Source organism: Hyperolius riggenbachi, chromosome 10 (assembly GCF_040937935.1).
Source record: "Hyperolius riggenbachi isolate aHypRig1 chromosome 10, aHypRig1.pri, whole genome shotgun sequence".
Taxonomy (NCBI): domain Eukaryota; kingdom Metazoa; phylum Chordata; class Amphibia; order Anura; family Hyperoliidae; genus Hyperolius; species Hyperolius riggenbachi.
In genome coordinates, this window is record NC_090655.1 from 269,601,768 (window position 1) to 269,616,940 (window position 15,173).

The 15,173-nt window shown below is 45.7% G+C and overlaps 2 protein-coding genes across 3 annotated transcripts in view; both read right to left on the minus strand.

Annotated features, from left to right (window-relative positions):
* Positions 1 to 15,173, minus strand: part of LOC137535392 (zinc finger protein 665-like) — a 976,927-nt gene that overhangs the window by 67,890 nt on the left and 893,864 nt on the right. The window lies entirely within an intron of this gene.
* The window catches only part of LOC137535409 (zinc finger protein 84-like), a 44,831-nt gene continuing 38,294 nt past the window's right edge, over positions 8,637 to 15,173 (minus strand). Inside the window, exon 5 of the mRNA XM_068257245.1 lies at positions 8,637 to 13,263. Within this exon, the coding sequence (XP_068113346.1) occupies positions 11,888 to 13,263 (1,376 nt within the window). The 3' untranslated portion in view covers positions 8,637 to 11,887. The remainder of the gene's footprint in view (positions 13,264 to 15,173) is intronic.

The window sequence follows — 15,173 nt, forward strand, 5'->3', positions numbered from 1 at the left end:
TTAGCTGGTGGGGGAGGGAGGGGGGGGGGGAATAAATAAATTGTTTTTGATTTTTTTTTTTAATGAAATAAAAAAAAAAACAGCTGGCAGCAGTGATCAGAGTCCACCAACAGATATCTCTGTTGGTGGGCAGAAAAGGGAGGGGGAGAAGTGATTTGTATTCTCAGTTGTATGGCTCTGCAGCTGGCTTTTAAAGCTGCAGAGAACCAATTAGTAAAAAAAATAGCCTGTCACTGGGGGGGTGTAAGCCTACGGTTCTGAAAGTGAACCAAAGACGAAGTACCCTCATGTATTTTACCATATATATATATATATCAGTGGGGACATTACAGACAACACCTACCCTGCTCTCTGTATCCTCCTTCACTGCTCAGCCTACTTGTTATCAGCCCTGATAAAATCCCAGACTGAGCATTCAGTCTGGCTTTGCTCAGGAATCATCATAGCTGAGTCTGTCTTCACTGATGTCTTTTCAAGCCCAAGCCTGCCCCCTTCTGGCTCTGCTTTCCTGTTCTGTATATTTGCAGCATCACAGCGAGCGGTTATGAGATGGAAGGAGCTGCTAATGTAAGAGTATATTGAAAATTATATATTTTGTAAAATCTATTGGGGGATATGTTTATTTTGTGCCAAAGCTTTCATCTCTGGTTTCTTTAAGAGGTTAATAACAACATCAATAATAATAATAATAATTATTATCACTACTGCTATTTGTCTCCAGGCAGAGTTGTGATGGACAAACATGTTCTTACATCACGCGGCCAGGAGCACTCTGCACCTGTGCATGACGTATTGACGTTATGCGTGGAGCGTTCCCGGCCCTGGTCGCACGGTGTAGGATGCATGCTGCCAGGCCAGCGTCAGTGCACTGATGCCTGACTGACTTCAGCATATGTTAAGGAGAACAGTGGGAACGAGGGAAAAAAAATTACAAAAGACCTTGTCATTTCTGAGAAAATCTATTTTAAATTTATAAAAGGATTTTTTTTGTATCATTATTATTATTAACTAGTGACTTAGCCCGTTTAAAAATGGGCAAGGTCTGTTCCTAATGCCCGCCGCTCACACATGCCCGCCCCTCCTAGCCCCGTCCTCCCCAGCTCTTGGTGGTGTCTCTGCGTCTTGTCCCTGCTCGTGCGCAGTGCTAAAAAGCACTGACACACGGACAGATGCAGGGACATTAGGTTTTATTATAGAGGATGCAGTTAAATGACATGATAATGTATATATGACAATGATAATGTATCAACTTATTGGTAGTGGAAATTTACATATATCAAAAAATACAGCAGTGAATTTCACGCTGGGGTTTACAGGTGGTCGGTACACAGTGTGTTACCCAGAGGGACTGGACTGGCAATGTTTTGGCCAAGGATCGCTACCCAGCTGCAATATGGCGGTATAAGGATCCCTGGCAGTTACACCTATTTTTGAACAGTAAAAGTTAAATCTAAAAAAACAAAACACAATACTTCTTTAGCGCAGCCATTGGTTATTAAAAAGTATCAGCTGTGGCTTACGTATGCACGCTACCCTGCCACTAGTGGGCATAGCGTGCACAGCTTTGTCATCGATGCCTGGAACCCACTAGAAAGTAAAAATGCTATTGCAATCTCTATAGTTTTGCAAGCAATTTTGGGAGCGATTTCCATGCTCCTAAACAATTCATTTGAATGGAAACACTCCCAAAATGCTGCATGTCCTGCGATTGCTGCTCCATCCCTCTGCCCCTCCTCGCATAGCAAACGTTTTTGTTGACAGCTACACAGCTCATACACGTCTGTCCAGCCCGACCAGCGATGTTGCCCAAGGTAATTGGTCCACAATGGGCATCATACATCACAGGTGTGTTTGCAGATTGGGTGACTATGACTCATACTTCTAAGCTCCTGCCAAAGCTCCAATCTTTTTCTTATCTCTGCTTCTCTTCACACAGCTGCTTTAACAAGGATCAGTGTCCCCAGAGTGACTCAAAAATTCAATATTTTTATATTTCAGGGTTTCTCTAAGCACTTGGATTATGCAAACAGAACCATGTCATCAGGGATTAATAAGGCCAATGTGACATACCTTCTGGAAAGTTCCCATAGTAGCAGGTGCACTGGAGTACTACTGGAGTACTGTGGGTCACGCTACTAGCGCATTTTGCGGTACTTACACAAAGAGGTAACGGTAATATTGCTGTGCATGCATGGCAGTATTACCAATGTTTACAGAATCAACCCCATAAAAGTGTACTGGAAACAAACAAACCCATAAATGAAATTGCCACTGAAAACACGCAGCCCCTAACCAAAAATAACTAGACTGGAGCTTTACCCCCAAACATCAAAAAGCAGAGCTGTGTAGTCCTTACAAAAATCTCCAACTCCGCAGTTTAGGATTCCACCAACTCCGAATCCTCTAATTTGCATATAACAAGCTTGCTGATTGAAAGTATGTAACATAAAAGGCATCTCATCACTGCCAACTCTTAGTCATTTTAAAGCTACATTAAGATGGCATCTGCTTTTAGGAACAAAAATCTCCTGGCCAGGAAGCTGGCACTCTACAAATTTCAGAGATCTTATCTTGTCATTGTCAACTTGAATGCACCAGTATGTTGTCTGTATAATAAGATTTGCCAGATCCCCATATCAGCCGGGTTCCAGTATGTACCCCTGCCCCCTTGCAGAAAAAGGCCTCTACCTTTTCTATATTTGATACAGAGAAGGCCAGGGCCATTTTCTGCAATGGGGCAGATGTATACACCAGAACCCAACTGATAAGAAGTTCCAGTAAATCTTATTAAACAGACAAAGTGTTGGGACAGTCTAACTTTTAAGTATTAGCGCACCTCTGTGTTTTTTATGTACACCAGAGATGCATTTTAACTAAAATTAGGATATTGCTGTAGAGTAGCTGTTAAAATGACCCTGAAGCCAAATAAAAACAGATACTTACAGTGGTTTGCAAAAGTATTCAGCCCCCTTGAAGTTTTCCACATTTTGTCATATTACTGCAACAAACATGAATCAATTTTATTGGAATTCCATGTGAAAGACCAATACAAAGAGGTGTAAATGTTGTCTAAGAGAATATTGGGAGAAACAACACTATGAAGTCCAAAGAACACACCAGACAGGTCAGGGATTTTGAGAATTTTAAAGCAGGCTTAGGCTACAAAAAGATTTCCAAAGCCTTGAAAATCCCACGGAGCACTGTTCAAGCGAGCATTCAGAAATGGAAGGAGTATGGCACAACTGTAAACCTACCAAGACAAGTCCGTCCACCTAAACTCACAGGCCGAAAAAGGAGAGCGCTGATCAGAAATGCAGTCAAGAGGCCCATGGTGACTCTGAACGAGCTGCAGAGATCTACAGCTCAGGTGGGGGAATCTGTCGTACACTGCACAATGTTGGCCTTTATGGAAGAGTGGCAAGAAGAAAGCCATTGTTAACAGAAAAGTCCCATTTGCAGTTTGCCACAAGCCATGTGGGGGACACAGCAAACTTGAAAGAAAGTGCTCTGGTCAGATGAGACCAAAATGGAACTTTTTGGCCAAAATGCAAAATGCTATGTGTGGCGGAAAACTAACACTGCACATAACTCTGAACACACCATCCCCACTGTGCTTCTCTTCAGCAGGGACAGTGAAGCTGGTCAGAGTTGATGGGAAGATGGATGGAGCCAAAAACAGGACAATCTTGGAATAAAACCTCTTGGAGTCTGCAAAAGACTTGAGACTGGGGCGGAGGTTCACCTTCCAGCAGGACAATGACCCTAAACATAAAGCCTGGGCAACAATGGAATGGTTTAAAACAAAACATCCATGTGTTAGAATGGCCCAAAGTCCAGATCTAAATCCAATTGAGAATCTGTGGCAAGATCTGAAAACTGCTGTTCACAAACGCTGTCCATCTAATCTGACTGAGCTGTAACTGTTTTGCAAAGAAGAATGGGCAAGGATTTCAGTCTCTAGATGTGAAAAGCTGGTAGAGACATACCCTAAAAGACTGGCAGCTGTAATTGCAGCAAAAGGTGGTTCTACAAAGTATTGACTCAGGAGGGCTGAATAATTACGAACACCCCACTTTGCAGTTTTTTTTTTTAAATGTTTGGAGTCATGTATGATTTTCATTCCACTTCTCACATGTACACCACTTTGTATTGGTCTTTCATGTGGAATTCCAATAAAATTGATTCATGTTTGTGGCAGTAATATGACAAAATGTGGAAAACTTCAAGGGGGCCAAATACTTTTGCAAACCACTGTACCTAACGAGAGGGAAGACTCAGGGTCCTATAGAACCTTCCCGTCCCTCCTACAGTCCACACGTTCCAGTGCTGTCTCCTCCATTAGCAGTCTCTGATGGAGGCTGCTTACTTCTGCCACGGGAGGCTTCAGAAGTCTTTGGGAGTCTGAGTGCTCCAGAATAAAGCAGCCTCCATAGTGCTCATGCATGAGTGGTCTCCTGAAGACTTCCGAAGCCTCCCGTGGTGAGAGATTTGAATGGGGGACACAGTGTCGGAAAGAGTGAACCATGAGAGGAACATCTCTCATGATAGAGCCATGATAAGAAGGCTCTTTAGGACCCAGGGCCTTCCCCCTCCTTAGGTAAGTATATTTTTTATTTTAATTAGGCTTCATGTTTGCTTTAAATTTAAATAAAAACTAGTCTTTGGTAAGAGTTCTTGTAGAGGGAGCAGACAGGAACAAGGAACATCTATCAGGCCCTAGGCAATGTGACTGGGGGTACATGTAAGAGTGATGTGCAGGTACTCTGCAGGGGAATAAGGATATTCTTCCTCTATTACACATTCTTCATGCACAATCTGAACATGGATCAGGCCCTAGGCAATGCAACTGTGAGTACATGTAAGAGTGATGTGCAGGTACTTTGCAGGGGAATGAGTGGATTATTCCTCTATTACACATTCTTCCTGCATGATTGGACCATGGATCAGGCCCTAGGCAATGTAACTGTGGGTGCATGTAAGAGTGATGTGCAGGTACACTGCAGGAGAATGAGGAGATTCTTCCTCTATTACACATTCGTCATGTACAATCTGAACACGGATCAGGCCCTAGGCAATGTGGGTACATGTAAGAGTGATGTGCAGGTGCTCTGCAGGAGAATGAGGGGATTCATTCTTCATGCACAATCTGAACCAGGTTTATACTTGATAAGCAACATCTTTGCGATTAGTGTGCACAACATTCTCAGTGGATTCACAACAGCTCTGTGGGGAGTGCATACATAGAGTATACTGGAACTTAATTCGTAGTCACCAGACCTAATTTTAGTAATATATCAAATTAATGAATTTCATGAGCAAAGTAAGTACATAAATTTGCAAACAAATTTTTCATAAATCTGCCTCAATGCAGAATTATTTCCATCTCATTGACCATCCCTATTAGTGACACAACTACAAATCAGGCTTTATTCTTACAGCATAGATGTTATTCATTATATATGTTACGGTCAGAACCCGAAGTCTGGCCACTTTGGGTTCTGGCCAGTCAAAACACAAAGTGGCCGTGCCCCTGCAGCTGTTAGAAATGAAATACTCCTGGCCACATAAATGTCTTGCTAGAGACACTAGAAGCCAACGATGCGCCAATACCGGATGCAGAAGCCGGACCTGATTGAATGAGTCTCGGGACCCAGTATGCGCGACTCCGCCCCTCTGATGAGGCCCTCGAGTGGTAAGGGTGAAACGGCTGTGAGGGCAGTCACCCTGGATCATCCCTAGTGCATTTGTGCTTCCATCCAGACCCACATCTGCCAACACAGAGTTACGCAAGTATAGCCTGCACTGCTGGCATCTTTGCTCCCTGCAAGTCATTTTGCTTTGCATTCTGCTTTGCTTTGTGCCAACAAGCTTGAGATAGCCACAATATGTATAGACTAAGTACAGTGCAATTAGTCACAGGTTTTTGGATGCATAAGTAGTGACATTGAAGCAATGGTTATGGTGATGAATAAAGCGGTGACAGTTTTATCCTGAGGTGCTTGCCAGTCCCGTCTCTTCTTTTTTGTCGATAAATGTCTTGCTGCGGCAAAAATGTTTTAAAATCCCGGCGGCGTAAATGAATGAATTCCCCTGGCACGGCATGTGACACAGATGAAGCCGCCTCTTCAGCTCTGCCTTCTCCCCCCCCCCCCCTCCTATGCAGCTGTGGCAGCCGGGAACATGCGTGCCTCTATGAGACGTCTGTAGCGGCAGGGAATCCTGCCGTTCGGTCCTCTGCAGAGCGGGTGCTGGCAGGAGCAATATCTGCAGTGTTCCTGCTATGCTTCCCTGCCGCTACGAATGATCTGGAGCACACGTGGTTCCCGGCTGCCGCTGCTGCATAGGAGAGGGGCAGGGGGAGGGGAGGGGCAAAGCCAAAAAGGCGGCTTCATCTGTCACATTGCCGCGCCGCCAGGAAAATTAATTCACGCATCTTGGCGGCAGCAAGACATTTATGCGGCCAGGAGTATTTCATTTCTAACATTGGCCGCAGGGGCACGGCCACTTCTAGTGTTGACCGGCCAGAACCTGAAGTGGCCGTAACATATATAAAATATTCCTGTGTACACAGATATACAGTCACAATCAGATAAGCATGTCTGGCATTAAAAATACGGTGCATGCTTTATTGCATCCATTTTTTTTTTGGTTTATTTCATTCTTGTGGATAAAGCACAGCTATTACTGTATATATAAGTTATTTATGATGACTTATCTGAGAAAAAGATCATTTTATCATTTTTTTCTCTAAATCCACAGCCCTGCTAAAAAGTGACCATAACTCTGTCCCCGGCATCCCCATGTCCACATCCCATACACCCATACAGGAATAATTACTGTGATTACACAAGAAGCAAGGAATTCTTGGACAGGCATAATGTCTTTATTCAATAAACAGGTCTGTAAAACAAAGAGAATGCAGCAATAATAGTAGATACAATGTTATATTTCAGAAAGGATTAGAGTACACAAATCACTAAATGATGGAGTTACAGAATATCTGGAGGGAGAACAATGAAAACACATGAAGCAGCCAAACAGAATAACCCCCCCCCCAATAAATGACGTCTCTGCAGGTTATCTAACAATCACACAATGCTTTTCAGTGGATCTTCCTTGTTGGCCTCTGCCAGTGATACTCACAGAAGCCTGAATGGGGGGGCTAATGCCTGATACCTCTCAGAGGAGCAGCCTTGCATAAACCCCCCAGAAAACTGTGCATGGGGCACCTCTGAGCCCTTCTCTATAGGGAGGAGTCCTGGTTACCAGCCCTCAGTTACACCTCATAGAGAGAGGTAAGGGGCCACATACCCCCTAGCCATTGGTGCAGGGGCTGCTCTGACATTCCTAGGATTGGAAGGACCCCACAGAACACTGTGCATGAGGAACCTCTGACCCTTCTCTATATCGAGGAATCCTGGTTACTAGCCCCCAGTTACACCTCATAGAGAGAGGTAAGGGGCCACATACCCCCCGGCCATAGGTGCAGGGGCTGCTCTGACATTCCTAGGATTGGAGGGACCCCCCAGAACACTGTGCATGAGGCACCTCTGAGCCCTTCTCTATAGGAAGGAATCCTGGTTACCAGCCCCCAGTTACACCTCATAGAGAGAGGTAAGGGGCCACATACCCCCCGGCCATAGGTGCAGGGGCTGCTCTGACACTACTAGGATTGGAGGAACCCCCAGAACACTGTGCATGAGGCACCTCTGAGCCCTTCTCTATATCGAGGAATCCTAGTTACCAGCCCCCAGTTACACCACATAGAGAGATGTAAGGGGCCACATACCCCCCAGCCATAGGTGCGGGGGCTGCTCTGACATTCCTAGGATTGGAGGAACCGCCAGAACACTGTGCATGAGGCACCTCTGAGCCCTTCTCTATAGGGAGGAATCCTGGTTACCAGCCCCCAGTTACACCCCATAGAGAGAGAGGTAAGGGGCCACATATTTGCCAGCCATAGGTGCAGGGGCTGCTCTGACATTCCTAGGATTGGAGTGACCCCCCAGAACACTGTGCATGAGGCACCTCTGAGCCCTTTTCTATAGGGAGGAATCCTGGTTACCAGCCCCCAGTTACACCTCATAGAGAGAGGTAAGGAGCCATATACCCCCCGGCCATAGGTGCAGGGGCTGCTCTGACATTCCTAGGATTGGAGGGACCCCCCAGAACACTGTGCATGAGGCACCTCTAAGCCTTCTCTATAGGGAGGAATCCTGGTTACCAGCCCCCAGTTACACCTCATAGAGAGAGGTAAGGGGCCACATACCCCCCAGCCATAGGTGCGGGGGCTGCTCTGACATTCCTAGGATTGGAGGAACCGCCAGAACACTGTGCAAGAGGCACCTTTGAGCCCTTCTCTATAGGGAGGAATCCTGGTTACCAGCCCCCAGTTACACTCCATAGAGAGAGAGGTAAGGGGCCACATATTTGCCAGCCATAGGTGCAGGGGCTGCTCTGACATTCCTAGGATTGGAGTGACCCCCCAGAACACTGTGCATGAGGCACCTCTGAGCCCTTTTCTATAGGGAGGAATCCTGGTTACCAGCCCCCAGTTACACCTCATAGAGAGAGGTAAGGGGCCACATACCCCCCGGCCATAGGTGCAGGGGCTGCTCTGACATTCCTAGGATTGGAGTGACCCCCCAGAACACTGTGCATGAGGCACCTCTGAGCCCTTCTCTATAGGGAGGAATCCTGGTTACCAACCCCCAGTTACACCTCATAGAGAGAGGTAAGGGGTCACATACCCCCCAGCCATAGGTGCAGGGGCTGCTCTGACATTCCTAGGATTGGAGGGACCCCCCAGAACACTGTGCATGAGACACCTCTGAGCCCTTCTCTATAGGGAGGAATCCTGGTTACCAGCCCCCAGTTACACCTCATAGAGAGAGGTAAGGGACCACATAGGTGCAGGGGCTGCTCTGTAAACTAAATTTCTACGTCCCGGCCAAGACATATTATATATGAGTAATGCCTGGTTGTATTATGTATCCAGCTATAGTGGAAAGTGGGCGGGCACATGTGTCATACGCTAGTCAGAAACTTGTGGGCGGGCTGGCAGCCACTTGTAGCCTGCTTGCTATCTGCACACTACTCTGGGCCTGGCTGAGTTACCTCAAAGCACCAGCCAGTGTGGCCTATGCTTCCTGTGCAAGCTGCTGCCTGATTACTGAGGAAACTGCCTGTCATCTGTGACTTGCTTGTGCATGGCTGCAATGCTACAGCATCATCCAGCCTGCACAGAAATTGGGACAGAAGAGCACACTATCAGTACTGTATCTGCATTAACTGGTGAGACATAAGCTTCCTGTGCAAGTTGTTGCATGATATTGCATATTCAGCAATGTGCATTTTGATCAAGCTTAAGGTGGCCACACTCACCATACAATTTTTTAAATATCTGGTCAATTTAAGAATTGCAATCAATTGCAATCATAACATTTCAAAAATATGACCAATGTATCACATTCATATGTTTAAATTTTTCTCCAATTTTGATAAAAATGAATAGAAACTCTGAGAAAATTGCTAGGGTGTGTATATTAATAAATTGACAATCCTAACACACCATGCAATGTTTTGAAAAATTTAAGAAAAATTTCCAGCATTCTGGATCGATAAAAACAGAAAAAAAAATGGGAAATCCAATTGGATTTTTCAGTCTAATGAAAAAAAAAGCTTTTCGACTTTTTTTGGGAGATCCAATATTTATCGAATTGCTGTAAAATTGGATAATTTTATTGTATCGTGCGTGACCACCTTTGGGCATTGTCTGTGCTTGGTTACTGAAGCATTGAAGAGAAATAATGATGTCCAATTATTGACTGAATAAAGACCCAGTACTATCGTATACTGTGCTTGAGTATGACAATTTCTGATATAGTAAACTGCATTTACTGGTCTCTTAGAGAGATTACTAGAAAGGGATTCTACTGAATATGTACCAAGTATTTATCTCATCAGGGCCCATATGCAATTCTCTTTTTCACCTGAGTTATCTCCTGGGTGATATTTTCAAACTTGTCATTAAAATGTCTTTTAAACCAGGGGTCCCCAACCTTTTTCGGCCCAGGGACCTCTATCCACACCAAACTTTCCCCCAGGGACCAAGGGGTGTGGTTGGGGGTGTGGCTGATGGGTGCGGCGAGTTTCAGGGGAGGAGCTTTTGTTGGGTGCTGCAAAGGTAGCCAGTTACAGGTATAGGGTATCTAGGTATAGTTTCCCCAGTATAAGGAGTATAGTTACCCCAGTATAGGGATTATAGCTGCCCCAGTATAGGGATTATAGCTGCCCCAGTATAGGGATTATAGCTGCCCCAGTATAGGGAGTATAGTTACCCCAGTATAGGTAATAGATGCCCCAGTATAGCTTTCTTTTTTCTAAGGTGGAAAGCATTTTTATTGAAGTCAACATTTTTCGAGTAAGTTGCTACAGTATTCCTTTTTAAAGAAAATCCAATATAATGCATGCATTACTTGATGATGTAAGGTAGTTTGGGTCTGATCACTGTCCACAGTAATCAGAGACAGCCACTTGTATGAGGAGAGGTGCAGCCAGAGCCTGGGCAATGGCGGTGTCTGTAAACTTGCTGGACATAGTTTGCAGTGACAGCTCCCAGCGCGGTACATAGAGGCGCCCTTACCCTTGATGCTGGCCCCCAGCCCGCCTGCCTCCTGCTTCACCACCCTGACCGTCCTCCGCAGGTTGATGATAGAGTCCGGGACCCCTCCAGCCACGTCACCCCCCCCCCATTCACCGCCTTCTCCTCCGGCAGCAGCGCTCTGCTCTCCGGGGTGAAGCTCAGAGTCTACTCGCCAAGCAACAGGAAGCAGGGCAGCGGTTCCCCTGGTAACGGCGATATACTTCGCCACTACAGGAAGCTGCTTCTTGCTTGTTCACAGCAGCCGGGAGACGCGCTGCTGTGAATGAAAACACAGGGGGGAGGGGGATCGATAGGCCCCGAACCTGCCCATGGACCGGCAGTGGGCCGCGGCCCGGTGGTTGGGGACCCCTGTTTTAAACCATCTGCAAGCAAGAAAATACTCTAAATAATGTTGATAGTACTTTTTCACCTATATTTTGTTACTTTTTTCAATTGCAAAGTTCTGAAAAGTTATCTTAAATTGAAGATGAAAAATGATCTCCCAAGAGAAAGCGCTGTATCCAGGTGTTCTTTTCAACAAATTAAAGAAACATTGGAAAAGAAAGAGATGTGTGCTCTAACCAGGTTCATCTGGCTATATACTGGCTACCTAATTGTCTATTGACTAATTTACAATGGCATGGCATGGCATTTGGAGATCCTGTCTGCACCTTCCCCCTCCCCTGTTGCTCCCAGGACATGCATAACCTTGCAGCTGGGGGCAAATTTGCAATAGGTAAGGTACCTATCCTTTGGGGGGCAACTTAAAGGGCCCCCTCTGGGCCTTGGCCAAGTCTGTGGGTTCTCTGCCCCCCTCCCAGCCACGGTGCTCCTGGGCAGAGCACATGCTTTTGGGGTGTAAGCGCTGCTCCCCATTTCTTAGGGCACAAGGAGGCCTACACGCGGCGCCCCTGTTGAGATGCAATGAATTTTGCATGGGCCAACTCCTGCAGGAAACAGCAGTGAGTTGGTTTTAGACTCTGCATATTCTGGCAGGCAGATGCTTGCAGCAAATGCTATACCATTTTAATTGACAATCAGGCAGCCAGTATATAGCCAGGTGAACCTGGTCAGAGCACACATCTTTTTTCTTTAGTTTGCAGTCAACATAAATGTCGGACAAGCAGTGATTTACGCACAAACCATTTCCCACACTCAGCACACGTATAATGCATCTCAACAGTATGAAATCTCTCATGGCTAACAAGAACTGACTTCTAAATAAAACATTTCCCACAATCATCAAATAAATAGGCCTTCTAAATAGTGTGTGTACTCATGTTTGGCAAGGTCTGCTTTATATCTAAAACTTTCACCACACTTCGCACATGAATAGGGCTTCTCACCAGTGTGCAATCTCTTATGAGCGACAAGGGTTGATTTACAAGCAAAACATTTCTCACACTCATCACATGAAAATGGCTTCTCACGAGTGTGAGTTCTCTCATGTATGACAAGGTCTGTTTTATTTCTACAACTTTTCCCACACTCAGCACATGAAAAGGACTTCTCAGCATTGTGAGATTTCTCATGCATGACAAGCAGGTCTTTACTTCCAAAACATTTCCTACACTCAGAACATGAATTGGAAGCATAATCTCTCTCATGTTTGAGAAGGTATGATTTACGCGTAAAACAGTTCCCACACTTAGCACAAGAATAGGGCTTCTCACCAGTGTGAATTCTCTCATGTATGACTAGCTGTGATTTTGATACAAAACATTTTCCACACTCAGCACATGAATAGGGCTTCTCACCAGTGTGAGAACTCTTATGTCTGACTAGCTGTGATTTCCATAAAAAACGTTCCCCACACTCAGCACATGAATAGGGCTTCTCACCAGTGTGAACTCTCTCATGTGCGACAAGCTGTGATTTACGCCCAAAACATTTCCCACACTTGGCACATGAAAAGGGTTTCTCACCAGTGTGAGATCTCTCATGTGTGGCAAGGTCTGATTTACGCACAAAGCATTTCCCACACTCAGCACATGAAAAGGGCTTCTCACCAGTGTGTGATATTTTGTGTGTGACTAGGTGTGATTTTCGTCCAAAACATTTCCCACACTCAGCGCATGAAAATGGCTTCTCACCAGTGTGAGATCTCTTATGTGTGGCAAGGTCTGATTTACACCCAAAGCATTCACCACACTCTAAACATAAATAGGGCTTCTCTCTAGTGTGAGATCTCTCATGTTTGAAAAGCTGCGATTTCTCAATAAAACATTTCCCACACTCAGCACATGAAAATGGCTTTTCACCAGTGTGGATTCTCTCATGTATGACAAGATATGATTTCTGTGAAAAACATTTCCCACACTGAACACATGAATAAGGCTTTGCTTCAGTGTGAGATACCTGATGTCTGACAAGACTTGCTTTCAGCATAAAACATTTCCCACACTCAGCGCATGAAAAGGGCTTCTCACCAGTGTGAGATCTCTCATGGCTAATAAGCTTTGATTTCCAAGCAAAACATTTCCCACACGTGGAACAGGAATAAGACCTCCCAGTCCCCTCTGGGTTAGACAGGTGGGGGAAGTCTGGGGGAATATTTGGGGTAACAAAGATATCCGCAGAAGACTCTTGTCCAGTGACATCTTCGTCTGTTGTATAGTCTGTAGGTACAGAGAAAAACAATCATTAACCCTCTGTACTCCTAACATTCCCAACAAGCTGGAAATAATAAAAACAACAAGGTTGCAAACCTACCCAGGGGTAGGGGGGTAGGGGGGTAGGGGGTCTGAAATTTAAATTTGTATAACTTTTAAATCTGAAAAGTTTCCCTATTCTTTTGAAGAAGTGACCATATTTGCATCCTAAAGGCTGAGTGGGGGCGGGGCTTCTGTGTGTGCGTTTTAAAAGGGGAGCATATAACCCATGCATGTCTGTACAGAGGCGCTAAGCTTGGTAACAGACCTGCATGAGTTATATGCATTCCATTTAAAGCCTGAGGAAGTGGGATATACCCACAAAACGTAATGCGCCTGTCTGGAGTATGTAAATAAACTAATTTTTGTTGAAAAATCAACAGCATTTTGTGTCTGCCTCGAAGGGGGTAAGTCCACCGCTGCCTCCATTTTAAACCTTTTAACCAATTTTTACTCTTCTGTCGCCTCTGTATAGCTACTGAGTCCACCCCTGGTGGAGGAGATTTGGCCCCTTTCTTCTGATCTAGAGAGCGACTTCTTAATCCTGAGTGGGGACAGGTCTAGCTCTCCCCACCTGCCCTTTCATTGGTTGCCTGGATGGTAACCCTGGTTTGTGAGTATTATTTGTAATTATACTGACCTTATCACACCCACACTTCCAGTACATACTACACTATACTGGGCTCAGTGTCTCCTTTTATTTCATTCTGACAAGAAGGGGGGAGAAATTTGCTGTGTACAGGTCTTTAAAGCTTTACTTAAAGTACAACAGAAGTGAGAGGGATATGAAGGCTGCCATATTTATTTATTTGGCAGCCCTGCCCTGCTGATTTATTTGGCTGCAGAAGTGTCTGAATCACACCAGAAACAAGCATGCAGCTAATCTTGTCAGATCTGACAATACTGTCAGAAACGCCTGATCTACTGCATGCTTATTCAGGGTCTATGGCTACAAGTATTAGAGTATTAGAGGCAGAGGATCAGCAGGATATCCAGGCAACTGGTAAGAAGAAATAAATATGGCAGCCTCCACATACCTCTCACTACAGTTGTACATTAAATCTAAAAAAAAGAAAACCCAGTTATAACTTACCTGGGGCTTCCTGCAGCCCCCCCTCCCCACCCACGCGGTTATCCTGTGCCTGCACCTCCTTCAAGACCCTTTGGACAGCAGCAGCGACCCCTGCTTGAGGATTGCGGGAGGACAGCATGGGCACAGGTGCTCATTGGTTTGGGACTGTCCCGGGTTGAGAGGTTTGGTCCCGTGTCCCCACTCTTGCATCCCAGCACATGCCTCCATCCTGCTTTTCCCAGCTTTTCCCAGCCCTGTATATGCAGCAGAATGTAGGTGCAACAGAAGCAGTGCCCTCCAGGCTCCAGCGATATGCACCCATCTTCTGACTGCTCACCTCTCACTCTTGTACCTGGCATCTCTTACAGCATTGGGGGATTACATGTGATATCAGGAGACAGATGCCGGGCACTGGAGCGAGAGGTGAGTGGTGACAGGATGGACGCACATTGCTGGAGCCTGGAGGAGGTGAGAGAAGCAATGTTACTGCTGCACCTATACTGGGCTGGGGGAGCACAGTACAGGGAGACCACTGAACACCACCCGGGAAGCTATAGTGGGGAGGGGGGGGGGGGGTACTACACACCACCAGAGAAGATATAATGGGGAGGAAGGAGCAGTAAACACCACCAGGGAAGCTATATTGGGGAAGGAGGAGGGATGCACTAGACAACATGGAACTGTATATAGGTGGGAGAGGGGACCACTAGACACCAGGGAACTGTATAGGGGTGGAAGGCTGACCACTAGACATCAGAGAACTATATTGGGGTGTGGCTGTATGTATTGGCAGTTTGACAGCAGT